Below are 27,788 nucleotides of genomic sequence, written 5' to 3'. Positions count from 1 at the left end.
CACATCCCAGCTGCTGTTTGGAGGCCTGTATACAACTTCCATTAGGGTCCTTTTACCCTTGCTATTTCTTAACTCAACCCATAGAGACTCTACACCTACCAATCCTATGTCATCTCTTTCCAATGATTTAATATTATTTCTTATACACAGAGCCACACCATCCCCTCTGTCTACTAACCTATCTTTCTGATACAATGTATATCCTCGGACATTCAGCCATACTTCAGCCAAGTTTCAGAGATGGCCACAACTTCATACTTTGTGATATGGTGCAACTCAAACTACCTGTGTCTCAATATCACCAAGACCAAGGAGATGGTGGTGGACTTTAGGAGATCTAGGCCTCATATGGAGCCAGTTATCATTAATGGAGAATGTGTGGAGCAGGTTAAGACCTACAAGTATCTGGGAGTACAGTTAGACGAGAAGCTAGACTGGACTGCCAACACAGATGCCTTGTGCAGGAAGGCACAGAGTCGACTGTACTTCCTAAGAAGGTTGGCGTCATTCAATGTCTGTAGTGAGATGCTGAAGATGTTCTATAGGTCAGTTGTGGAGAGCGCCCTCTTCTTTGTGGTGGCGTGTTGGGGAGGAAGCATTAAGAAGAGGGACGCCTCACGTCTTAATAAGCTGGTAAGGAAGGCAGGCTCTGTCGTGGGCAAAGTACTGGAGAGTTTAACATCGGTAGCTGAGCGAAGGGCGCTGAGTAGGCTACGGTCAATTATGGATAACTCTGAACATCCTCTACATAGCACCATCCAGAGATAGAGAAGCAGTTTCAGCGACAGGTTACTATCGATGCAATGCTCCTCAGACAGGATGAAGAGGTCAATACTCCCCAATGCCATTAGGCTTTACAATTCTACCGCCAGGACTTAAGAACTTTTTAAAAGCTATTATTAATGCTTTTTGAGATAGTGATTTAGATGCATATCATATTTTTTACTGAGTTAAGTATTGTATGTAATTAGTTTTGCTACAACAAGTGTATGGGACATTGGAAAAAAAGTTGAATTTCCCCATGGGGATGAATAAAGTATCTATCTATCTATATTTGCCAATCTGTATTTCAAGATCGTCCATTTTATTCCTTATGCTGCGTGCATTCAGATACAACAGTCTCAGTCCAGTATTTGTTGCTTTCTGCTTTAATTGCATCATGCCTCTATTGCCCTGTAACTCATGCCATTGGCTTTGATTAAGCCTCATCTCCTGCCTGTTCTTCCTATAATTTCTATTGCACGCTATGAGGTGATAGGCAGAAGAGCAAATGGACTAAAAAGAATGAAAATTCAGTACTTTCTCTCCCTTAGAAATATACCTGATGAGCTGATGGTGCATATAAATGTCTAGATATTAAGAGGAAATTATGTCAACGCACAACACTCAGTATTATGTGTCTTCTTCTTAAGCCCATCACCCCGACAGGGACATAGGCTGCCAACTGCATCTCCCCAGATTCCTTCTGTCCCGGGCCAGTTTTCAACTGGATGAGAGGAGGTCCTGTGCCTTCCATGGACTTGTACCTTTCACCAAATGACTTCATGTCTCTTTTAGGTGAAGATCTCTCTAGGGGATGATGTCTTTGGAGCTTCTGTTGGCATATCTGTAGCTCTGGGTTTTTACGGAATGGGGCTGCTAGCCTCACACCTAATCCTCCTGCTTTCGCAGCTGGGCTTGGTGGAGTTTTTATTAGTGTGCAAATTGTTTAATGTATTCAGATAATTAGAGACATAAATCTCCAATCCTTCTAGTCTGTTTGTCCCATTCCACGGTTTGTGTTGTGCAAACAACATCGCACTCTGAATCTCCTTGGTATTTCCGGTAGATGTGGGACATTATAGGCTTTGTATGGCAACACACACACACAAAATGCTGGAGGAACTCAGCAAGTCAGCTGACCTTCAAGATTTGTTAAATCTTCGCTTGTAAACGTGTCATAACCAGCTGTTTCTCAGTCTCTCTTCCCCTGGTCTAAAACCAGCTCACTTCCCAGCAAGAGCAACACAGAGGGCAGGCAGTAACTTCCTCTTAGAGAAATTACATACTGACGAACAGGTACTCAGGCGCTTATGAACCATCTGACTCCCTCTCCCCTATATCTTTCTGTTCCTGTCTCTATAAGACATAGGAGCAGAATTAGGCCATTCAGCCCATTGAGCCTGGTCTCCGTCATTCCCCATGACTGACCTATTATCCCCCTCACCCCCATTCTCTGTCCTTCTTGTTATCTTTGATGCCCTTACTAATCAAGAACGTGTCAATCTCTGCTTTAAGTATACCCAATGACTTGGTCTCACAGCTGCCTAAGGCAAAGAATTGCACAGATTCACCACCCTCTGGCAAAAGAGACTCCTCCTCATCGCTGATCTAAAGGGACACCCCTCTTTTCTGAGGCTGTGCCCTCACTTGCTTACCCAATTTCCATACTGGGATGAGCTTAAAATCCCTATTTAAATTATTAGAAAGTTACAGTTTCTTTTGAACTTATTTATAGACTGTATTTATAGTATTGTACTGTATGCACACATACAGTGTGGCTGACTGAGGCCTCCGTCGGTCACAGTCCACCATGGATGTTGTATCCTAGCTGTTGTGTAAACTTTTAGAAGAAAGAAGAATCCTATCGATACAACACAGGATAAAAAAAATTGCACCCTTGGGTTGTGCATTTTTGGAAATGTCATGCTCTGGACATATAGGAAAAGGAGATACATTTAAATGTTTTCTAAAATAGACCTCCTGATAAATTTTGGTCTTGTAGCTAGGTTTGTTGAAGTGCAAACTTTCCTGTTGGATACAGGAAAATAGATCAGGCCCAATAAACATTTTCCCTGTTTTTTTATTTCTAATAGAGGTAGTTTTGGTTAAGTGTATTATGTTCATAGGTGTATTATACTTTACAGTTTGTGAAGGTACAATAGGATAACAGCTTGACTATGGATGAGTACCATTTTAGTGTTATCTTCCTTATGATTGACTAGAATCCCAGCAATCCAACGAGCACCATATTAGTCAACGACCTTCATTTCTTGCCTCTTACAGCAAATGAGTGTCATTTCAGTTTTTGACTCCTGTACCCAATGTTGCATTATCTTAGCCAATTCAATGTGGATTCTGAGAGTGATTTTTTTATATACAGGTGTGATCTGACTGCAGAGCCTATGGGCTTTACATAGCAGACAGAAGATTGATGGTTGCAGAAGCATTGCCATCTGCAAAATCACATGCCTAAGCATCATATGATGTAGAACACAGGACTGTACAGCTTAGAATAAGCCCTTCAGCATGGATGTGGAGGGCTGAAGGACACATTTATGTATTGTGCAACTCTATGACTAAACAGCTAACAACCGTGATAAACAATAAAAACAGAATAATTTGCCATTGCAACTCAATGATTTTCTGATTAAATGTACTTCATGATTTTTTGTTTTTTAAATTAATCTAATTCCTGTTTCTTATTAAATATCAATAATATTCTACTCTTGTAATGTTGCTAGGAGCAGATTTAATTGTGACCAATGCTCTTTACTATCCTCCTAATTGAATCCTGCAGGAAGTGTTGCTCACTGAATAGGAATTAGCATGCATCAATTTCACATTTGAAGCTAACAGCGTTGCTCTGGACTTTTTATTACTTTTCTTTCAGAGATTTATTTAGTTGAACATTTACATTGTTTGGATCTTTCATTTTAATACCAGAAAGATGGGTTTTCATGTCCATTTAATTAGAATTCAGATTATTTGGAAATCATTTTACATAGCAATCCAGCCATTTTTTTTCCACTCGAGTGCAAAAAAGTACATCATGAAGCAAATCATTACTTCAACAAGCATAAAGCCAACAACTACAACAATGGAAATATGGAAATACAGGAGATTAGTATTTCAATGTTTTAGCGATAGTTTACATCATGTAGCATCAGTATGTATTCCATTACTGTGCATTAATATTCCAAAGCTAAAATAAGGATATTAGGAAGAGTGATCAAAAATACAGATTGAAGGAATGGGTTTAGAATATATATTTACAGGGAAATGGATGACAGCAGTAACATAGAGTCCAAGGACTCCCTGCAGAGCTAAATACTGACTTTACCTGATGAAAGGCCATCTAGAGATTGAGGAAAGGAAACTCTGTGGGAAAACTCAAATTATTGAAGACAGTTTTTGTCTCATATTTCTTGTATATCCTTATGACAGTGAAAGGTGATAAAGGTCACTGGATCTATCATTTCTCTTAGCAGTACATAGAACATAGAAATCTACAGCACATTACAGGCCCTTCGGCCCACAATGTTGTGCCGACCATGTAACCTACTCCAGAGACTGCCTAGAATCTCCCTAGCGCATTGCCCTCTATTTTTCTAAGCTTCTTTTACCTATCTAAGAGGCTCTTAAAAGTCCCTATTGTATCCGCTTCCACCGCTGCCACTGACAGTGCATTCCACACACCCACCACTCTCTGTGTGAAAAACTTACCCCTGACATCCCCTCGGTACCTATTTCCAAGCACCATAAAACTATGCCCCCTCGTGTTAGCCACTTCAGCCCAGGGAAAAATCCTCTGCCTAACCACACGATCAATGCCTCTTATCATCTTATACACCTCTATCAAGTCACCTCTCATGTCTGTTGCTCCAAGCAGAAAAGGTCATGTACACTCAACCTATTCTCATAGGGTACACTCTCCAATCCAGGCAACATCCTTGTAAATCTCCTCTGTGCTTTCTCTATATTATCCACATCCTTCCCATAGTGAGGTGACCAAAACTGAACACAGTAATCCAAATGGGGTCTGACCAAGGTCTTATGTAGTCGTAACATTACCTCACAGCTCTTGAACTCAATCCCACAGTTGATGAATACCAGCACACTATATGCTTTCTTAACAACACTGTCAACCTGTGCAGCAGTTTTGAGTGTCCTATTGACGCCACCCCAAATCTCTCAGATCTTCCACACTGCCATTTATATTATATTCTGTCTTCAAATTGGACCTTCCAAACTGAACCACTTCACACTTATCTGGGTTGAAGACCATCTGCCACTACTCTGTGGGATCGATGTCCTCTGACAACCCTCCAGACTAGCCACAACACCCCCAACCTTTGTGCCATCAGCAAACTTACTAATTCACCCTTCTACTTCTTCATTGAGGTCATTTGTAAAAATCACAAATAGTAGGGGACCCAGAACAGATCCCTGCGGAACACCACTGTTCACCGACCTCCATGCAGAATACGAACCATCTACAACCACCATTTGCCTTCTGTAGGCAAGCCAATTCTGGATCCACAAAGCAAGGACTCCTTGGATCCCATGCCTCCTTACTTTCTGAATGGACATTGCATGAGGAACCTTATCAAATGCCTTACTGAAATCCATATACATTACATCTACTGCTCTTCCTTCATCAATGTGTTTTGTTACTTCCTCAAAGAATTCAATCAGGCTCTTAAGGCATGACCTGCCCTTGACAAAGCCATGCTGACTATCCCTAATCAGATTATGTCTTTCCAAATGCTCATTAATCCTGTCTCTCAGGATCTTTTCCAACAACTTACCCAGCACTGAAGTCAGACTCACTGGTTTATAATTTCCTGGGTTATCTCTACTCCCTTCCTTGAACAAGGGAACAATATTTGCAACCCTCCAATCCTCTGATACTTCTCCCATCCCTACTGATGATGCAAAGATCATCGCAAGAGGTTTGGCAATTTCCTCCCCTGCTTCCTGCAGTAGCCTGGGTGATATCTCATCCGGTCCTGGTGACTTATCTAACAATGTTTTTCAAAAGCTCCATCACATCCTCTTTCTTAATGTCTATATGCTCAAGCATTTCTGTCTGCTATAAGTCAATCCCACAATTGCCAAGGTCTTTTCCCCTGGTGCATACTGAAGCAAAGTATTCATTAAGTACCTCTGTTACCTCTCTGACTCCATGCACACATTTCCATTATTGCACCTGTTTGGTTTTCTTCTCACATGGCTCATCCTTTTGCTCTTCACATACTTGTAGAATGCCTTGGGGTTTTCCTTAATCCTACTCACCAAGGCCTTCTCATGGCCCCTTCTGGCTCTCCTAAATCCATTCTTAAACTCCTTAAACTCCTTCCTAGCAATCTTGTAATTTTCTAGAGCTCTAACAGTACGTAGTTTCTTGAACCTTTTGTAAGCTTTTCTTTTCTTCTTAACTAGATTTTCTACATACTTTGTAAACTATGGCTCTTTAACTCTACCATCTTTTCCCTGCCTCAATGGAACATACCTATGCAGAACTCCATGTAAATGTTCCCTGAACATTTCTGCCGTGCATTTCCCTGAGAACATCTGCTGCCAATTTATGCTCCCAAGTTCCTGCCTAATAGCATCAAATTTCTCCCTACTCCAATTAAACGTTTTCCCAAATTGTCTGCTCCTATACCTCTCCAGCACTGTGATTCTATTTATGGGTTCTCAAGTGGTGAAGGAGATAGGGTTGTGGTCACTACCTCCAAAATACTCTCCTACCAAGAGATCTGACACCTGACCAGGTTCATTTCCCAATACCAGACCAAGTATAGCTTCTCCTCCAGCTGTCTTATCTACATATTGCATCAGGAAACCTTCCTGAACACACCTAACAAACTCCACCCCATCTAAACACCTTGTGCTAAGGAGATGCCAATCAATATTAGGAAAGTTAAAGTCTCCCATCACAACAACCCTATTATTATTATTACACCATTCCAGAATCTGCCTCCCTATCAGCTCCTCGATATCCCTGTTACTATTGGGGGAAGGGGTCTATAAAAACACCCCTTTCCTCTTTCTAACTTCCACCCGTACTAAATCAGTAGAAAATCCCTCCATGACTTCCTCCTTTTCTGCAGCTGTGAAACTATCTCTAATTAGCAATGCCGTTCCTCCATCTCTTTTGCTTCCCTCTCTATTCTTTTTGAATCATCTAAAGCCTGGCACACTCAGCAGCCATTCCTGCTCCTGAGACATCCAAGTCTCTGTAATGGCCACAACATCACAGTTTCATGTATTGATCCACGCTCCAAGTTCATCTGCCTTGTTTATGATACTCCTTGCATTAAAATAGACACATCAGAAACCCTCAGGCTGAATGCATCTTTGCTCTAACAACTGCCTATCCTTCCTCACAAACACCCTACAAGTTGTCTCTACTTGTGTGCCAACCGCCCCATCCTCTGCCTCTTCACTTCAGTTCCCACCTCCTGCAAATCTAGTTTAAACACTCCTCGACAGCAATAGCAAACCTCCCTGCCAGGATATTGGACCCCCTCGGATTCAAGTGAAATCCATCCTTTTTGTACAGGTTACAGCTGCCCCAGAAGAGGTCCAAATGATCTAAAAATCTGAATCCCTGCTCCCTGCTCCAATCCCTCAGCCACACATTTAACCTCCAGCTCATTCTATTCCTATACTCACTCTCACGTGACACAGCCAGCAATCCTGAGATTACTATCTTTGAGGTCCTGCTTCTCAGCTTCCTTCCTAACTCCCTGTATTTTGCTTTCAGGACTTACACCCTTTTTCTACCTATGTCACCATTACCAATATGTACCACAATCACTGGCTGCTCACCCTAAGTGGTAGTCTGGGGAAAACCAAAGAAAATCCCTTTGGATGAATGGATATACTTCACAAGGGTCAAACACAGACCCCTTTGGATGAATGGATATACTTCACAAGGGTCAAACACAGGCCCCTTTGGATGAATGGATATACTTCACAAGGGTCAAACACAGACCCCTTTGGATGAATGGATATACTTCACAAGGGTCAAACATAGATTGCTAAAGCTGTACAGCAGCAGCATTTTGCTATTATAAGAGCTAACTTTTGAGGACCCAGGCGACCACAAAAGGATAATAGCATATAACAGTGCCATTCAAAAATCCTCCAATGAAAAAACAATGTAATGAAATTTCTAACATTATCAAAAAAATGCAGTTCATCTAATTGTAGCAAGTGCAATGGAGAAATGTGAAGAACTATTAGTGAAAGTGTAGTTTGCGGTTTGGATTCATGGAGAATGCCTTTACTGACAGTAGTTTTAGCAGTTTGCACCGTTACCTTCAAATTGGAAGGCAGCATTTGGTCCTGGAACCTTGTAATGACATGAGCTTTCAGGAGATCCCACACTCTGGTTTCCTATGAAGCTTGGAAGTAGTGCGGTGCAATCAAAAAGGAATCCCCTGGTTCCATTTGCTATTCCCTTTCAAGTACATGTCCCGCCGGAGTCTTAGCCCCAAATGACACTGGGCAATCCTCCCCAAGATGCTAGAATTTGCAGCTGGGTCGTGAAGGCTCACAGGTGTTCAGAGTCACCAGGATGTAACATCTCTGATGGAAGATCATTGGCTTTACATTTCCCGTGTTAAAGTCACTGGACTTCCACCCCAGAAGAAAACAAGACAGATATACAAACACCCAAGGTAACTACTAAGTGGTTACATAAGAGTATCCCCTAGTGCTGCAGTTATATTTATGGCCATGAAGACAAAGCCCATGAGAGTAGGTTTAAGGAAACTAAAGGGATACAAATAGAATGGGCAGTCCTTTCCGACACTTTTAAATTAGGTAAGTTTTTTATGAAGTTTTTTAAATCTTTTTATGAAGCCTCTATTTCGCTTATTCTTAAAAAGAGTAAGGGCCCAATTGAATGCTCTTCTTATAGACCTATTTCCTTACTTAACGTTGATACTAAAATTTTATCTAAGCTTTTGGCTTGTAGGATTGAAAATATTTTGCCTTCTATTATCTCTGATGATCAGACTGGATTTATCAAAAATCGATACTCCCACTTTAATATTGGTCGTTTATTGAATGTTATTTATTCTCCTTCTAAAGAGATTTCGGAATGTGTGATATCCTTAGATGCTGAGAAAGCTTTTGATCGGGTTGAATGGAATTATCTATTTAAAAATTTAGGAAAATTTAACTTCGGGCCTGATTTTATTCAATGGATTAAATTACTTTATTTATCTCCCTCCACTCAGGTTCTTACTAACTCTCAGTACTCTAAACCATTTAAACTTCATTGTGGAACTAGACAAGGTTGTCCTTTGAGTCCTTTGCTTTTTGATTTGGTTTTAGAACCTTTAGCTATTGCTTTCCGGGAATCTAATGATATCACTGGTATTTTAAGGAGGGGTATTACCCACAAAGTTTCGCTTTATGCTGATGACCTTTTGCTCTACATTTCTAATGTGGAGTTTTCTTTGCCTTCTCTACTTTCTTTACTCTCTTGTTTTAGTTAGTTTATAAACTAATTAGGATATAAACTTAACTTTCATAAGAGTGAACTTCTTCCTTTGAATAACTTGGTATCAGTTAATACTAACCTTCCTTTTAAAAATTCTAAGAAATCATTTTACTTACTTGGGTGTAACAATTACTAGGAATTATAAATTTCTTTTTAAAGAATTTTTTTTTACACTTCTGAATTACATTAAGAAGGCACTATCAAGTTGGTCACCCCTTTCTTTATCATTGATTGGCCGAATCAATTAAATTAAAATGATTATTTTGCCTAAATTTTTATATTTATTTCAGGCCATACTTGTTTTTATTCCTTAAACCTTTTTTGATTCTTTGGATTCAATTATATTTTCCTATATATGGAAGAATAAAATTTCTCGATTAAATAAAGTTCATCTTCAAAAATCTAAAAATAATGGAGGTTTAGCCTTACCCAGTTTTAGGTTTTATTACTGGGCAATCAATATACAGAATCTTACATTTTGGTTATATTATATTAATCGAGAGGACTGTCCGGTCTGGGTTTCTTTAGAAAATTTATAAATAAATTTTAATACATTTTCTATTAATTCTATTAATTCTGTTAATAAATTTTCTACCTTTTCTCTTCTCAGATCCTCAATTCCTTTATCTTTAAGTAATTAACTGATAATTTTGTAGTTAAACACACTTTGAGGATTTGGGTACTATTTAGAAAATATTGAGTTTATTGAGTTTTTCACTTTCCAGTCCCATTTTTCTAACTATTTTATTAAACCTTCTATGTCTGATGTACTTTTTAAAGAGTGGAATAGATTGGGTATTAAATGTTTTCATGATTTGTTTGTTGGAGATAGTCTCTCTTCATTTCAACAACTGTCAGTTAGGTATAGTCTACCAAGAACTCACTTCTTTTGATGTTTACAAATTAAAGACTTTTGGCGTTCTCAAGTACATACATTTCCTAAAAGTCCAGATAAAAATTTACTTGATATAATTTTTAATTTGAAACCCTTCCATAATGCATCTATATGTAGTATTAGTGGTATGTTGATGGGAATGAGAAAAATTCCTTTAGATAAAATTAAAATAAAAATCTTTGGGAACAAGATGTACAGATTTCAATTTCTGAGGACATTTGGAATAAAATTTTTAAATTGGTTAATACCTCATTGTTATGTGCCTGTCATTCCCTTCTACAATTCAAAATGGTTCATAAGAGCCCATATGTCTAAAGATAAGCTGTCTCATTTTTATTCGGATATATCTCCTATTGTGATAGATGTAATGATGGAGAAGCTTCACTAATCCATATGTTTTGGACTTGTCTGAGTCTGGAAAAATATTGGAAGGAAGTAGTTCAAACTTTTTCCAGTGCTTTTTAAAGTAAATTTTAAACCTGATCCTTTGACTGCCTTATTTGGTATTGTTGGAGGAAATTATATAATTTTGGAGACACATAATTTGCATATTTTGGCCTTTATTTCTACTTCTGCACCTATTGTCTATTGTCTATTTCTCTTATAGCCAGGTGGGCATTGTTGCTTAGGTGGAAGGATGCCACTCCGCCTACTCATACTCATTGGTTACATTATGTTATGTCTTGATTAAATTTAGAGAAGATTTGCTGTTCAATTTCTGAACCTAGACAAGATTTTTTTTAACATTGTGGGGACCTTTTTTGAATTACTTTCAAAATCTTTAATTTGCTATTAAGCACAGATGTTGGCTAATAATATGTTTTACTATATGTTAAGGATTTTTTCCTTTTTTTTTTAAACCAAACAGCGGTTTTGCTTTACTGGTAGTCAGTTTAGATTTTTTTTTATATAATAAAATTATTCCTTTTCAATTTTATGTTTAAATTTAATTTATATGGATATGGGGTAATTACACTTCAACTGTGATTTCAATATATTATAATTGATATATATTATATATCTCACTGTATTCTTTTATGTAAGAAATTAATAAAAATATTGAAAAAGAAGAAGAAAGAATGGGCAGTGGTGTGAAATATTGCATTAACACTAGTTATTGCAAATGGGAAGATGGTTTTGATGAGGCTGTATGAAAGCTCTTGCAGGTAGTCAATGTAGCTCATGGCCTTTCTTTATGCATTTTCGTCTGCACCTGTCTCTGCTGCACTTGTTACTTGATGAATGAACTACTTTGTTCATAAAGATTACTTTAAGATAATGCAGAGGAAGAAACAGTAAGGAGAATGTGCCGATGCTGGCTTGAAGAAGGGGAGTCTCGTGCAAATCATTCATTGTATTTTAAGGAGAGCTCCAACACCAGCTCAGGCTGACTGATCTCACGTAACGTGATTACCAGCAGGATCAAGCAGAAGGGCTGTTACTCCCCCAAAGGCTGATGAAATCTCGTTTGAAACCAATTAAATTCTGATTGTGATAGCTAATAAACAAGTACTTACACTTAATGCTCGTAGACAAGGTTTTTGGCATAGATGTATCAACAGCGGCTGAAATGTACACAGACAGGAAAAAAATGAACATTATTGCATCTAGTCTATGACGGTAACCAATTGCAATGATTTTGTACATTTATGGAAACAGAAAACACCCATATATATTCTACTTGTCCAAACTGTTATAACTACCGCATCCTATATATAGCACTAAATGCTTTACTATTGACTCATGAGAGATTCTTCATTCTATGAAATGAAGTTTCAAGTTATCTCTATCTTTCAAACATACATTTTAAATTGGTAATGGGGAAATTATTGTCACATGTACTGAAATACAGTGAACAGGTTTGTTTTGCAAGTCATCTAGACAGATCATTCCAACATAAGTACATCAAGGCAAAAACAATAACAGAATGCAAAATATGGTGTTATAGTCATGGAGTAAATACTAATAGACAAACAAGGTGCAAGTCCATGACAAAGTAAATTGAGAGATCTGGAGTTTATCATTATCTCAGCAAGTGTTCTGCTCAAGGGTCTTTTAGCAGTGGATAATAAGGTGCCCTTGAAGAAAGGAAACTGAGAATACATAATCAACAATGAGGTATTGAAATAGTACACTGAGAGGATTTGCATCCCTATAACTGAATAACCATCACAATCTCCAAGTAATAACATATGCCTCAATATTCTAAGCATAAATCATTGCATCTAATCTTATTGCCTCCATTCAGGTCATTTCAAAGAACTTGACTAACATTGCAGAAATTCTGTCAGATACAGTAAGAGGACAGGACAGCATGAACCCAGTTCAAACTCATTGCACATTAGCTCTGGCAATTACTGGAGCATCAATCATAGAAAATGTAATAATGTAGAATGATTAAACCTAATTTTGATTTTAACTTAATCTCCTTTCCATTTTCCACTTCCCCTCAGCCCACATACTGTTCTGATGTGCAAAATGTAGTTTCCGTATTCCCTCATGTATCCTTATGCTATTCTGTCTTCAGCTAGCTCACTACCATCTTCTGAGGGATAATTGGAAATGGACAATAAATATTAGCCTTGTTAGCAATGTCCACATTCTGAAAGATTAACCAAAATATACAATACATAGCTGATGCTGAGCAAAAACAGAGCAGTGAAAAAGACACCCCATCATTTCAAGTTTGATTAAGAGCTCAAGAATGCTGCATTATAGGATTAGCATCACAATGGGAGCAGCATGCTATAGGTAACTACGCTTGAATGTTCTGCAAACAGGCACAATCATAACGGAGAAGACAAGCTTACATAAGTTCTGCTTTAAGGAGGAGCTCTGATGTAGACTGATGCACATGCATGTTGAGATACAGTGCATTAGGAGGCTTCCCTAAAAAATCTGTTGAAATATTGAAAAATTGTACACATGTATCCATGAGCCTGTAGCATATCCTAGGTAGAAGAAATGGCAAGGCCGCTTTCAACATTTGTGTATCCGCAAACATCACTCAGCTCCCACTGGAACAGCAGCCTCTCAGAATGTGTGCAGCAATGAAATTTCAGAATCAATCAGATTTACTCTTACTTGATGTGAAAGCGATGTGGAATTTTTTGTTTTGCAACGACAGTACAGTGAAAGTCATAAGATTACAATAAATTACAATTTGAATAGTGCAAAAAAATAAGGAGATACAAATTCATGGACCATTCAGAAATCTGATGGTGGAGGAGAAGAAGCTGTTCCTGATTCATTCACTTATGGGTCTTCAGGCATCTATACCTCCTCCCTGACACTGGTAACAGGAAGATGGCATGTCCCAAATGCTGAGGGTTCTTAATGACGATGGTGTCTTCTTGAGGGTCACCTCTTGAAGACGTCACCTGATGATGGGAAGAATTTTGCTTATGATGGAGCAGGCTGATTCTACCACCCGAGTCTCAGCCTATTGTGATTCTGTGCATTGGAGCCTCTGTACCGAGGTGTGATACAAACAGCCAGTGAGCTCCACTGTCCAGCCACAGAAACCTACGAGAGCCTAAACAAAATTCCCTCAAACTCATAATGAAATAGAACTGCTGACATGCCTTCTTCATGATTGCATCAGTCTGTTGGGTCCAGAACAGATCCTGTAAAATGTTGTTGCTCAGGAACTTGAAGCTGCTCACTCTTTCCATCACTGACTTCTCAATGAGGAGAGGTGCATGATCTCCTGACTTTGCCTCTTTATGTCCACAACCAATTCCTTGGTTTTGCTGTCATTGAGTGCAATTTATTGTTGCATCACCACTTGACTAGCCAATCTATGTTACTGTAGTATGCTCCTTACCGCCATCTGAGACTTTACCAATAACACCGGTGCAATGGAGAATTTATAAATAGCATTTGAGCTGTGCTTAGCCACATGGTCAAGAGTATAGAGAGGCAGGAGAGCAGTGGGCCAAGCATGCATCCTTGAGGTGTATGAGTATTAATTGTCAGTGAGGAAGAGAAATTATCACCGATCAGTACTGACTGTGGTGTCCCAAAGAGAGCATCAGGGTTGCAGAGACAGAGGACCAGATTTAGAAGCTTATTGATTAAAACAGAAGGAACGATGGTATTGAATGTCATGCTTTAACCGATAAACAACAGTCAGACATATGTTTTGTTGTCCAGGTTCTCCAAAGCAAAGTGGTAAACCAATGAGATTGTATCTGCTATAGCCCCATTGCAGTGTTAGGCAGTTGCAGGGGGTTTAGGTCCTTGTTCAGTCAGGAGTTAATTCTAGGTATTACCAAGCTCTCAAAGTACTTCCATCTCTGCAGATGGGAGTATTACTAAGTTATATTGAAAGCTAGCCAAACATATTAAAGAGGATACCAGAAGTTTCTTCAGATACATAAAATGTAAAAGAGAGGTGGATACCAGACTAACAATACATACAAAATGCTGGAGGAAGTCGGCTCAGCAAGCCAGGCAGCATCTATGAAAAAGACTCCAGTCAACATTTCAGGCTGAGACCTTTGAGCAGGATCGACCTGAAACGTCGACTATACTCTTTTCCACAGATGCTGCCTGACAGGCCGAGCTATTTCACCGTATTGTGTGTGTTGCCTGGATTTCCAGCATCTGCAGATTTCCTCTTGTTTGAGATTGGATATCAGGCTGCTCGTAAACGATGCTGGAGAGACAGTAACAGGGACAAGGAAATGGTAGACAAACTGAATAAGTATTTTGTACCAGCCTTCACTGTGGTAGACACTAGCAGTATGGTGGAAATTCCAGGTGACAGGGGTCATGAAGTGTGTGAAGTTACCATTACTAGGGAGAAGGTTCTTAGGAAACTGGAAGGCTGAAGGTAGATAAGCCACCTGGACCAGATGGTGTACACCCCAGGGATCTGAAAGAGGTGGCTGAAGAGACTGTGGAAGCATTAGTAATGATCTTTCAAGAATCACTAGATTCTGGAATGGTTCCAGAAGACTGGAAAATGGCAAATGTCACTCCACTCTTCAAGAAGGGTGGATAGGCAGAAGGAAATAAATTATAGGCCAGTTAGTCTGACCTCAGTGGTTGGGAAGATGTTGGGAGTTAATTATTAAGGGTATTTGGAAGCACTTGATAAAATAGGCTGTAGTCAGCATGGTTTCCTCAACGGATAATCTTGCCTGTCAAATCTGTTGAAAGTTCTTTGAAGAAATAACAAGCAATATAGACAAAGAAGCATTGATTGATGTTGTAAATTTGGATTTTCAGAAGGTCTTTGACAAGGTGCCACACAAGGTTACTTAACAAGCTATGAGCCCACAGTATTACAGGAAAGATCCTAGCATGGGTAAAGCAGGAACTGATTGGCAGGAGGCCTAGAGTGGGAACAAAGGGAGCCTTTTTTGACTGGTTTCTGGTGACTACTGGTATTCCACAGGGGTCTGTGTTAGAAAACATAGAAAATCTACAGCACAATACAGGCCCTTCGGCCCACAGAGTTCTGCCGAACATGTCCCTACCTTAGAAATTACTAGGCTTACCCATAGCCCTCTATATTTCTAAGCTCTACGTATCCTATCCAAAAGTCTCTTAAAAGACTCTATTGTATCCGTCTCCACCACCGTTGCAGGCAGCCCATTCCACGCACTCACCACTCTCTGCATAAAAAACTTATCCCTGACATCTCCTCTGTACTTACTCCCCACCACCTTTAACGTGTTCCCTCTTGTGGCAACCATATCAGCCCCGGGAAAAAGCCTCTGACTATCCACACAATCAATGCCTCTCATCATCTTATACACATCTATCAGCTCACCTCTCATCCTCTGTCACTCCAAGGAGAAAAGGCCAATTTCACTCAACCTGTTTTCATAAGGCATGCTCCCCAATCCAGGCAACATCCTTGTAAATCTCCTCTGCACCCTTTCTATGGTTTCCACATCCTTCCTGTAGTGAGGCAACCAGAACTGTGCACAGTACTCCAAGTGGGGTCTGACCAGGGTCCTATATAGCTGCAACATCACCTCTCGGCTCTTAAACTCAATTTGCGACTTCTCAGCCCAATTTTGTATACTATCAATGTCCCGCTGTAACCTCTGACAACCCTCCACACTATCTACAACACCTCCAACCTTTGTGTCATCAGCAAACTTACTAACCCATTCCTCTACTTCCTCATCCAGGTCATTTATAAAAATAATGAAGAGTAGGGGACCCAGAATAGATCTGTGAGGGACACCACTGGTCACCGACTTCCATGCAGAATAGAACCCATCTACAACCACTCTTTGCCTTCTGTGGGCAAGCAGTTCTGGATCCACAAAGCAATATCCCCTTAGATCCCATGCCTCCTTACTTTCTAAATAAGCCTTGCATGGGGTATCTTATCAAGTGCCTTGCTGAAATCCATATACACTACATCTACTGCTCTTCCTTCATCAATGTTTAGTCACATCCTCAAAGAATTCATTCTGGCTTGTAAGGCACACCTGCCCTTGACAAAGCCATGCTGACTATTCCTAATCAAATTATACCTCTCCAAATGTTCATAAATCCTGCCTTTCAGGATCTTCTCCATCAACTTACCAACCACTGAAGTAGGACTCACTGGTCTATAATTTCCTGGGCTATCTCCACAATATCCACAACCCTCCAATCCCCCAGACCCTCTCCCGTCCCCATTGATGATATAAATATCATCGCCTGAGGCTCAGCAATCTCCTCCCTCACCTCCCACAGTAGCCTGGGGTACATTTCATCCTGTCCCGGCGACTTATCCAACTTGATGCTTTGATGCTTTCCAAAAGCTCCAGCACATCCTCTTTCTTAATATCTACATGCTCAAGCTTTTCAGTCTGCTGCAAGTCATCTCTACAATCACCAAGTTCCTTTTCCATAGAGAATACTGAAGTAAAGTACTTATTAACTACCTCTGCTATTTCCTCCGGTTCCATACACACTTTCCTACTGTCACACTTGATAGGTCCTTTTTTTCACGTCTTATCCTCTAGCTCTTCACATACCTGTAGAATGCCTTGGAGTTTTCCTTAATCCTGCCCGCCAAGGGTTTCTCATAGCCCCTTCTGACACTCCTAATTTCCTTCTTAAGCTCCTTCCTGTTAGGCTTATAATCTTCTAGATCTCTAACATTACCTAGCTCTCTGAACCTTTTGTAAGCTTTTCTTTTCTTCTTGACTAGATTTACTACAGCCTTTGTACTCCATGGTTCTTGTACCCTACCATAACTTCCTTGTCTCACTGGAACGTACCTGTGCAGAACTCCACACAAATATCCCCTGAACATTTGCCACGTTTCTTTCATAATTTTCCCTGCGAACATCTGTTCCCAATTTAAGCTTCCAATTTCCTGCCTGATAGCCTCATAATTCCCCTTACTCCAATTAAATGCTTTTCTAACTTGTCTGTTCTTACCTCTCTCCAATACTATTGTAAAGGAGATAGAATTATGATCACTATCTCCAAAATGGTCTCCCACTGAGAGATCTGACACCTGACCAGGTTCATTTCTCAATACCAAATCAAGTACAGCCTCTCCTCTTGTAGGCTTATCTGCATATTGTGTAAAGAAACCTTCCTGAACACATCTAACAATCTCCACCCCTTCTAAAGCCCTTGCTCTAGGGAGATGCCAATCTATATTTGGTAAAGTAGTGTCCCATCACAACAACTCTATTATTATTACACCTTTCCAGGATCTGTTTCCCTATCTACTCCTCGATATCCCTGTTACTATTGGGCGGCCTATAAAAAACACCCTGTAAAGTTATTGACCCCTTCCTGTTCCTAACTTCCACCCACAGAGACTCTGTAGACAATCCCTCCATGGCGTCCACCTTTTCTGCAGCCGTGACACTATCTCTGATCAACAGAGATGCCCCCACCTCTTTTGCCTCCCTCCCTGACCTTTCTGAAACATCTAAAACCTGGCAGTTGAAGTAACTATTCCTGTCCCTGAGCCATCCAAGTCTCTGTAATGGTCACCACATGGTATCTCCAAGTACTGATCCACGCTCTAAGCTCATCCGCTTTGTTCACAATACTCCTTGCATTAAAACAGACACATCTCAAACTTTCGGTCTGAGTGCCTCCCTTCTCTATCACCTGCCTATCCTCCCTCTCGCACTGTCTACAAGCTTTCTCTATTTGTGAGCCAACCTCCTCTTCCCCAGTCTCTTCAGTTTGGTTCCCAACCCCCAACAATTCTAGTTTAGACTCTCCGCAGTAGCCTCAGCAAACCTCCCTGCCAGGATAGTAGTCCCCCTGGGATTCAAGTGCAACCCGTCCTTTTTGTACAGGTCACACCTGCCCCAAAAGAGACCCCAATGATCCAGAAATCTGAATCCCTGCCCCCTGCTCCAATCCCTCAGCCACACATTTATCCTCCACCTCATTCTATTCCTATACTCACTGTCACGTGGCACAGGCAGTAATCCTGAGATTAGTACCTTTGAGGTCCTGCTTCTCAACTTCCTTCCTAACTCCCTGTAGTCTTTTTTCAGGACCTCTTTCCTTTTCCTACCTATGTCATTGGTACCAATATGTAGCATGACCTCTGGCTGTTCTCCCTCCCACTGCAGGATATTGTGGACGCAATCTGAAACATCCTGGACCCTGGCACCTGGGAGGCAAACTACCACCTGCATTTCTTTCCTGCGTCCACAGAATTGCCTGTCTGACCCCCTAACTGTGTCCCCTATCACTACTGCCTTCCTCTTCCTTTCCCTACCCTTCTGAGCCACAGGGCCAGACTCTGTGCCAGAGGCATGGCCACTGTTGCATCTCCCAGGTAGGCTGTCCCACCCAACAGTACTCAAACAGGAGCTCTTATTGTCAAGGGGTACAGCTGCAGGGGTACTCTCTAGTACCTGACTCTTCCCCTTCCCCCTCCTTACTGTGACCCACTTGTCTGTCTCCCGTGACCCTGGCGTGACCACCTGCCTATAACTCCTCTCTATCACCTCCTCGCTCTCTGACTAGGTGAAGGTCATCGAGCTGCATCTCCAGTTCCCTAACTCGGTCCCGTAGGAGCTGCAGCTCGACACACCGGGTGCAGATACGGCCGTCTGGGAGGCTGGGAGACTCCAAGACTTCCCACATCTGAGACCAAGCACAGAACACCAGCCTCACACACGTACTTCCTTTCCGCAATTAACACAGGTAGACCTACCTCGCCTCATTACCACCTAAGCCCGTTGAGCCAAATCCCTATCACTCTGCTACCCGCTGGATATGGCGGTCTTCTGTTTAATCTTTGCCCACTCTACTGGCTGATGTGATGCGCCTGCACAGTCTTGCCTCTCTTTTACCTTGAGTAGTAAAATGCCTTCGCTCCGGAAATCCTTAGCCATTCCACTCGCAGCCTTCTTGCTCCAAATGTGTTGTTACCGATTCTTTTTACATTATATGTTAGATGTGGATGAGGGAATCAATGGCTTTGTTGCAAAGTGTGCAGACAATATGAAGATAGGTGGAAGGGCAGGTAGTTTTGAGGAAGTAGAGAGGTTACAGAAGGACTATGACAGATTAGGAGAATGGGCAGAGAAGTGGCACATGGAATGCAATGTCTGGAAGTGTATGGTCATGCACTTTGGTAGAAGAAATTAAAGGGTTGACTATTTTCTAAATGGAGAGAAAATACAAGAAAAGCTGAGGTGCAAAGGGACTTTGCGAGACTCCTTGGGAGACCTTGTGCAGGATTCTCTGAAGGTTAATTTACAGGTTGAGTCTGTGGTGAAGAAGGCAAATGTGATGTTAGCATTCATTTCAAAAGGACTAGAATATAACAGCAAGGAGTAATGTTGAGACAAAAACCCCACTGGTTTGGCCTCACTTGGAGTATTGAGAGCAGTTTTGGGACCCTTATCTTAGAAAGGATATGTTGAAACTAGAGAGGGTTCAAAGGAGGTTCACAACAATTTTTCCAGATTTTAACATATGAAGAACTTTTGATAGCTCTGGACCCTTATTCACTGGAATTCAGAAGAATGAGAGGTGACCTCATTGAAACCTATCGAAGGGTGAAAGGGCTTGATAGAGTGGATGTGGACAATATGTTTCCTTTGGTGGGACAGTCTAAGACCAGAGGACACAGCCTCAGAATAGAGGATCGTCCTTTTAGAATGGAGACGAGGAGGAATTTCTTTCACCACAGAGTGGTGAATCTAAGGAATTTGTTGCCACAGGCAGCTATGGAGGCCAAGTCTATATGTATATTTAAGGCAGAGGTTGACAGATTCTTTATTGATCAAGGCACAAAGGGATACAGGGAGAAGGTGGGAGATTGGGGCTAAGAGGAAAATTGGATCAGCCGTGATAAAATGGCGTAGTTGATGGGCTGAGTGGCCTAATTTTGCTCCTATATCTTATGGCCTTATATTCATTGAATCAGCTCATCCTGCTCGTCTTGGGCAGCTGCATGATTGCTGCCCTTTTGAAGCATGTGGGAACCTCAGACCACAGCAGTGAGAGGCTGGCAGTCTCCTTAAACACTCCAGCCATATAACAATTACAGCACAGAAACAGGCCATCTGGGCCCTTCTAGTCCGTGCCAAACGCTTACTCTCACCTAGTCCCAACTACCTGCACTCAGCCCATAACCCTCCATTCCTTTCCTGTCCATATACCTATCCATTTTTTAATATAAATGACAAAATCAAACCTACCTCTACCACTTCTACTGGAAGCTCGTTCCACACAGCTACCACTCTCTGAGTAAAGAAGTTCCCCCTTGTGTTACCCCTAAGCTTTTGCCCCTTAACTCTCAACTCACATCCAATTGTTTGAATCTCCCCTACTCTCAATCGAAAAAGCCTATCCACGTCAACTCTATCTATCCCCGTCATAATTTTAAATACCTCTATCAAGTCCCTCCTCAACCTCTACGCTCCAAAGAATGTTCAGAGTGCTGGGGATGTCCCTGTGAAGCAGAGTATGCATTCCTTCTGATACTGCAGTCTTGCTCTGATGAGGTCTTCAAGTTTATTTTCCACGATTACATTAGCCAGGAAGATGGTAAAGAGCAGTGGCGTTAGTGTTTCAGTTTTACCTGGAGCCCTCCCCAGCAGCCATGTTTTCTGAGACAATGAGAACTCCACTGAGCCTCCAGCTGCTGCACTCACTCCCTGGGTAATCTGGATTCCCTCATCTGTCAGTTCTGAAGGTCTTTTTCCTTTTAAATGATTTGAAATGTTGTTACTTAGTGCAGTCTACATAACTGCAAATTTCAGCTGTAGCAGTTCCAAAGGGGGATATTAGTATCGTTCATCGGAACATTGTGTTTGATGACATCTGTTATGAAACTCAAAAATATTTCCTAACCTATGGTACCGTTGCTTATAATGGAAATTACATTGTTGAAATTAAGTTAAAAAAACTCATTTAAACGGCATGGGTATTGCCAATCAGCCAATATTCACTGGCTATGCTTAATTGTTTTTGAGAACCTTCTGGAACAACTGCAGTGTTAGGTATCCCCAGAATGTGATTTGAGAGTTGTAGAATTTCAATTTGGAGGGATTGGAGGGAACCTTCTTGGGATGATTGCTGTATTAGGTACCCCAAAATGTTGTTTGAATGCTTTAGAGTTTCAATATGGAGGGATGGATGGATGGATGGAGATAGGTTTCCACGTCATTGTGGTGCACATCCTGTTGTGATCCTGCACAGGATGGTGCTCTTTTTGTTTCTGCTCCTTGCATTTGTCCTCCCTGGATCTGGCATATGCTTTCAAAGAAATCTCACCAAGTTGCTGCAGTAAACTCTGTAGTCATAGTGCACTGTTGGTGGATGGACCATTTTTTAAATTATCTGTGTCAATCAAGTAGATTCTTTGTTCTGAGGTCATCCATTTTGAGGACTATCAGAATATACTCATTAAAGAAATTGGTGAGAATTACATGTATATCACACCTTAATGACTTGTGGTAGTAAGTATTCATCATAGAATTGGCAACCTCTTGTAAATACATAATGTTTATTAAAAAGAAAATAAAAACATGTCAGTAAGAAAGGAAGAAGATGATTAAGTTGAAAGTTTTGAAAATTGGTCCAGGCATGTTGAATGGTCTCCTGTGTGGTGAAATAACATGGTTCATCAAAAATGACAGCTCATTTTCACCCCTGCTCCTACTTTCTTGTTAATACTGTACATCTTTATGTCAGCAACTCATTTTAACATTGTTAAAAATTTCAGACTTACTGTTGCTGAGATGACCAGTACACAGTATTGGCAAGATTAAAAATACAATGTTGCTATGCCATAACATTATGCTTTATTTATTGTGTGACATTTTTAACAACAATATGAAATCTATATTTAATATAGGTTACCTTTGGTTGAAAGTAGGTTGTTGTAATGTATAGCCATATGATCTTGGATGATAAACTGGGTAGACAATTTGCAGGATGATCCTAAACAAAGTGCTGGAAGTAAAGCAGAATTGTTGAATATCCAACAGATGAAACTGACTCTTTGAAAGTGATCTACCTGTGTTGCATAAAAGTTAAAGCAAACTCTTACTTTCTTTTTAGTTCGGTCAGCTCTTGTTTCACGGCTAATGATGTGGACAGCATGAATAAATATCACTTAATTTTTCACTAAAATGGAAAAACTATGAACTAACAAAATCCACTCCTCTGGAGATAATTCCATAAACATAAGAGCAGAATTAGGACGTTCGGCCCATTAATTCTGCTCCGCAATTCAATCATGGCTCATTTATTTTCCCTCTCAGCCCCAATCTACTTGTAATCTTTCATGCCCTTACTAATCAATAAACATATCGATCTCCGTTTTAAATATACCCAAAGATTTGGCCTCCAAAGTTGTCTGTGGCAATGAATTCCACAGATTCACCACCCTCTGGATAAAGATATTCCTCTCTTCACCTCTGATCTGAAGGAACCTCCTTCTATTCTGAGCTTCTGGTCCTAGACTCCCTCAATCTTGAGAACATCCTCTCCATGTTCACTCTATTCTGGACTTTCAATATTTGGTAGGTTTCCATGGGATTCCACCCCCCCCCCCCCCCCACAGAACCCCAACTCTTCTAAACTTCCCTGAGTACAGGTCAAGAGCCATTAAGTGCTCCTTTCATTCTGGATATCATTCTTCTTAACCTCCTCTGGACCCTCTCCAAGGCCAGCACATCCTTCCTCAGACATAGGCCAAAACCGCTCACAGTTCTCCAGATATCATCTGACCAGTGTTTTATAAAGCCTCAACATTACATCCTTGCTCTTATATTCTACTTCTCCTGAAATGAATGCTAACATTGGATTTGTCTTCCTTACTACCGACTCAACCTGCAAGTTAACCTTTAGGGAATCCTGCTGCAGGGAATTCAGCACTTTGACTCCAAACACCCTTTACACATCTGATTTCTGAATTAAGCTCCCTTTATCTCCATAAAACTCCACAAAGCTTGAAAAATTTATACGTGATATCAGTCGACAAATAAAATTCCTTCTGTAACTGATTGTCTCCATTAAGGAATCCTTGGAGTGAACATAATGCAAATCAAAACTTCAACACTAAAGTCTCAATAGAGACCTTTTGAGGACATAAAGTTCATGACATTACAGTGCATCGTACATCAAGAACAAGAGGATTACTAGAGAGAGGGGAGGACCACTCAGGAATGGAGGGGGGTGGTGGAATTTGCTTCATGCAGAAGATATGGGTGTGGTCCTTAATGAGTATTTTACACCAGTATTTACGGAAGAGAAGGACATGCAGGATAGTGAGATTAGTTACTGAAGGTAATTCTTGGGTTTAGGATTTATGAGCATTTGGAAGACCATGGCATAATTAGGTAGAGCCAGCATGGCTTTGAGCGGGACAAGTCATGTCTCACTAATTTGATTGAGTTTTTTGACAAGGGTGATTGATGAAGGTAGACCTGTGGATGTTGCTGACATAGATTTTAGTAAGGCACTTGACAAGGTCCTTCATGGGAGGCTAATACAGAAGATTAAACACAAGAGATTTTGCAGATGCCAGAAATCCAGACAAACACTCTCAAAATGCTGGAGGAACTCAGCTGGTCAGGCAGCTCCTATGGAAATGAATAAATATTTGATGTTACAGCTGAGACCCTTCTTCAGGACTGGAAGGGAAGGGGGGGGGGGAGACACCAGAATAAAAAGTTGGGAGGAGGGGAAGAAGCACTAGCTAGAAGGTGACAGGTGAAGCCAGGTGGATGGGAAAGGTCAAGGGTTGGAGAGAAGGAATCTGATAGAAGAGGAGAGTGAACCATGGGAGAAAGGGAAGAAAGAGCGGCACCAGGGGAAGGTGACAGGCAGGTGAAGAGAAGAGGTAAGAGGCCAGAGTGGGGAATAGGAGGAGGAGGAATGGAGATGAAAAAAATTACCAGAAGGAGAAATTGATGTTCATGTCACCTAGACAGAATGTGAGGTGTTGCTCCTCTAATCTGAGAGTGGCCTCATCATGGCAGAAGTGGAGGCTATGGACTGACACATCAGAATAGGAATGGGAATAGGAATTGAAGTTGTTAGCCACTGGGAAATTCCACTTTAGGTGAATGGAGTGGAGGTGCTCAACAAAGCAGTCCCCCAATTTACATCAAGTTTCATCAGTGCAGAGGAGGCTGCATTGGGAGCACCGGATACAATGGATTGCCCCAAAGACTCACAGGTGAAATGATGCCTCATGTGGAAGAACTGTTTGGGGCCTTGAATGGAGGTAATGGAGGAGGTGAATGGGCCAATACAGCATTTCTGTCACTTGTAAGGGATATGTGCCAGGAGGAAGATTAATGTAGAGGGAGAAATATACACAGGAATCACAGAGGAATTATCCCTGCAGAAAGCGGAGAGTTGGTGGGGGGGGGGGCAGAGTTAAAGATGTGTTTGCAGTAGGATCCTGCTGAAGATGGCAGAAGTTGTGGAGAATGATGTGTTAGATGTGGAAGCTCATGGTGAGGACAAGAGGAACTCTATCCCTGTTAAGGCAGCGTGAAGATGGGATGAGTCCAGGTGTCCGGGAAATGAAGGTGATATGACAGAGGGCAGCATCAATGGTGGAGAAAGAGAAATCCCATTCTTTGAAGGATGACGACGACTAATATTCTGGAAAGAAAGCCTCATGCTGGGAACAGATGCGATGGAGATGAAGGAACTGAGCAAATGGAATAGAATTGTCATTGTACATAAATGTCAAATGTTTAATCATTTCCATAGATGCTTCTTGACCTGCTGAGTTCCTCCAGGATTTCTGTGTGTTTCTTCAGGACATTATGTTGCATGGGATCCATGGTGAGTTCTTCATTTGGATTAACAACTGGCTTGCCCATATAAAGCAGAGTGTAATGGTAGAAGAGACCTATTTCAGCTGGAGGTCTGTGATTTGTGATGTTCCGCAGGGATCTGTTCTGTTCTGGGACCTCTGCTGTTTGTGATGTATATAAATGACCTGGATGAAAAGTAAGTATGTAGATGATATGAAGATTGGAGATGTTGTGGGCAGTGTAGAATATTAGCGAAGAACACATCGGGATATAGGTCATTTGCAGATATGGGCAGAAAAATGGCAGATGGAGTTTAATTTGGCTAAATGTGAAGTGTTGCACATTGGTAGGTCAAATGTAAAGAGATAGTACACTGTTAAGCACAAACCCCTCAATAGTGTTGATGAGCAGAGGAATCTTGAGGTGCAAGTTCATAGCTCCCTGCAAGTGGTTGCACAGGTTGGTAGGGTGGTAAAGAATGCATTTGGCATGCTGGACGTTACTTTTCAAGGCACTGAGTTTCATAGTCAGGAAGTTATGTTGCAGCTATATAAAACTTCAGTTAGGCAGTTTCTGCAGTACTGGCATACAGTTCTGGCTGCCCCATTGTAGGAAGGATGTTGACGCTTCTGAAAGAGTGCAGAGGGGTTCACAAGGGCACTGTTGGATTAGAGGCTATGTGTTGTAACAAGAGGTGGGACTAACTTGCGTTGCTTTCTCTGCTTCAGCAGAGGCTGAGGCACGATCTGATAGAGGTTTACAAGATTATGAGAGGCATAGATAGAGTAGACAGACAGTATCATTTTCCTAAGGTTGAAATGTCTAATACCATAGGATTTAAGGCGAGAGGGGATAATTTCAAAGGAGATGAGAGGAGCAGGTGCTTTTTTTTTTTAAAACACAGAGTGGTGGGTGGAATGTTGCCTAGAGTAGTGGGAGAGGCAAATACATTCGACACATTTTAAGAGATGTACATGAATGTGAGGAAAATAGAAGAATATGGACATTGTATAGGAAGATGGGATTAGTTCAGTTGGGCATTTGATTATTAATTTAACTAGTTTGGCACAACATTATGGGCTGAATGTTCTGTTCCTGTGTTGTACTGTTGTGTGTTTTATGTTCTGCCATCTTGGTGACGCAGCACTACTGCACCGTCTACACAGGAGTGCTCTGTGAATGGTTGCAGCAGTGCCAGGAGAGAGGAGTCTGTGTACTCCAGGATTCACTGAGCGGGATCTAGAGAAGTTGGCAGAACAGCTAATCCACAGGGAAATGGAATAGTATGTCTTGCATATGCTCCAGACAGTGAATGTCAGGTCAATTGCTTTCTTGGCAGCTGCCCTTGAGAAAATCACTGGAGTGATGAAAAGTGAGGAGAACATGAAATGATGTTAATTATGGTTGGTGGGAGCCTCTGAAGTGCTCTTGAGCCAGGTGAAGGGCATCTTTTTGTTCCACATCAAGCTTAATAGTATATATTACTTCCTAGATACACAAGAGGCTGCGAAGGTAAAATCTGAAAAAAAGATAAAGTGCTGGAGGAGCGCAGCAAAACAAGCATCATCTGGAGGTGAGAAAGGTTTCGTCAATGTTTTGGGATGTGTTCCTCCAGCAGTTTTTTCCCCTATTGTTACTATTTTGTTGATTGTTACTGGTTAGCGGCAGAAATGGCTAAAAAATCACTCCACACAACACAAAAGCATAACAAGGATTAATTATATTTCTGATTTATTTAAAGAATATAGAAATACAAGGCCTACTGAAAGGTAAGCTACCTATGTGTAAACTTGGTTTTCTGGTCCCATTACTAAATCAAGCTTTACGTCTTGTAAATAATTTATTTTGATACTTACGGCTACTCTTTGTGCACATGTGTCCCTTGAAAGGGCCCATTAGGGAATACTTCGGGATAATGGCTAATTGAATTCCTAAGGAGTAGAGACAGCAGTGACGATTAAGTACAAACTGTGCCAAGCAACATTATTACATTCAAGCTGAGCACTTCCAGCATCTGCTAAAAATACTCATGAGTCATTAGCAGGATTCCTCACATTGGAAATTCTTAAGTTGTCAAGTTACCTGAAGCATCTCATCATCTTTTGGGAATAAAGAGTTCTTCCAATAGAGAGCATAGGATGAACTCTGTCATAAGAATGCAAAACTTTAACTGATTGATTATGGACAATGAATATTCCTTTGATTTATCCATTTCATGTCATTTATCTGACACTTTGCTGTGGCCATGAAGTTATCAGTAAAAATTGCACTACATTTGGCAATATTACGGCTTCAAAAACATTTTCTTCATCAGGAACTCTCTACTGTCAAAGCTACTTTTCTGATACAATAGCAATATATTGACAATGCTTGGATA

General features: G+C 40.9%; 1 protein-coding gene across 3 annotated transcripts in view; it reads right to left on the bottom strand.

The window, feature by feature from the left end:
- LOC140730440 (spermatogenesis-associated protein 7 homolog) overlaps positions 1-27,788 on the bottom strand; it is a 114,979-nt gene that overhangs the window by 75,026 nt on the left and 12,165 nt on the right. For 2 of the 3 annotated variants that reach the window (XM_073050845.1, XM_073050847.1), the window contains exons 2-4: positions 27,268-27,342; positions 22,494-22,586; positions 11,696-11,743 (exon numbers count right to left, since the gene is read on the bottom strand). In XM_073050845.1, coding sequence (XP_072906946.1) covers positions 11,696-11,743; positions 22,494-22,586; positions 27,268-27,342 — 216 coding nt within the window. The remainder of the gene's footprint in view (positions 1-11,695; positions 11,744-22,493; positions 22,587-27,267; positions 27,343-27,788) is intronic. The other variant, XM_073050848.1, reaches the window with a different exon arrangement.

Source organism: Hemitrygon akajei, chromosome 7 (assembly GCF_048418815.1).
Source record: "Hemitrygon akajei chromosome 7, sHemAka1.3, whole genome shotgun sequence".
Classification (NCBI taxonomy): domain Eukaryota; kingdom Metazoa; phylum Chordata; class Chondrichthyes; order Myliobatiformes; family Dasyatidae; genus Hemitrygon; species Hemitrygon akajei.
This window is presented reverse-complemented; position numbering and strand designations above follow the sequence as displayed.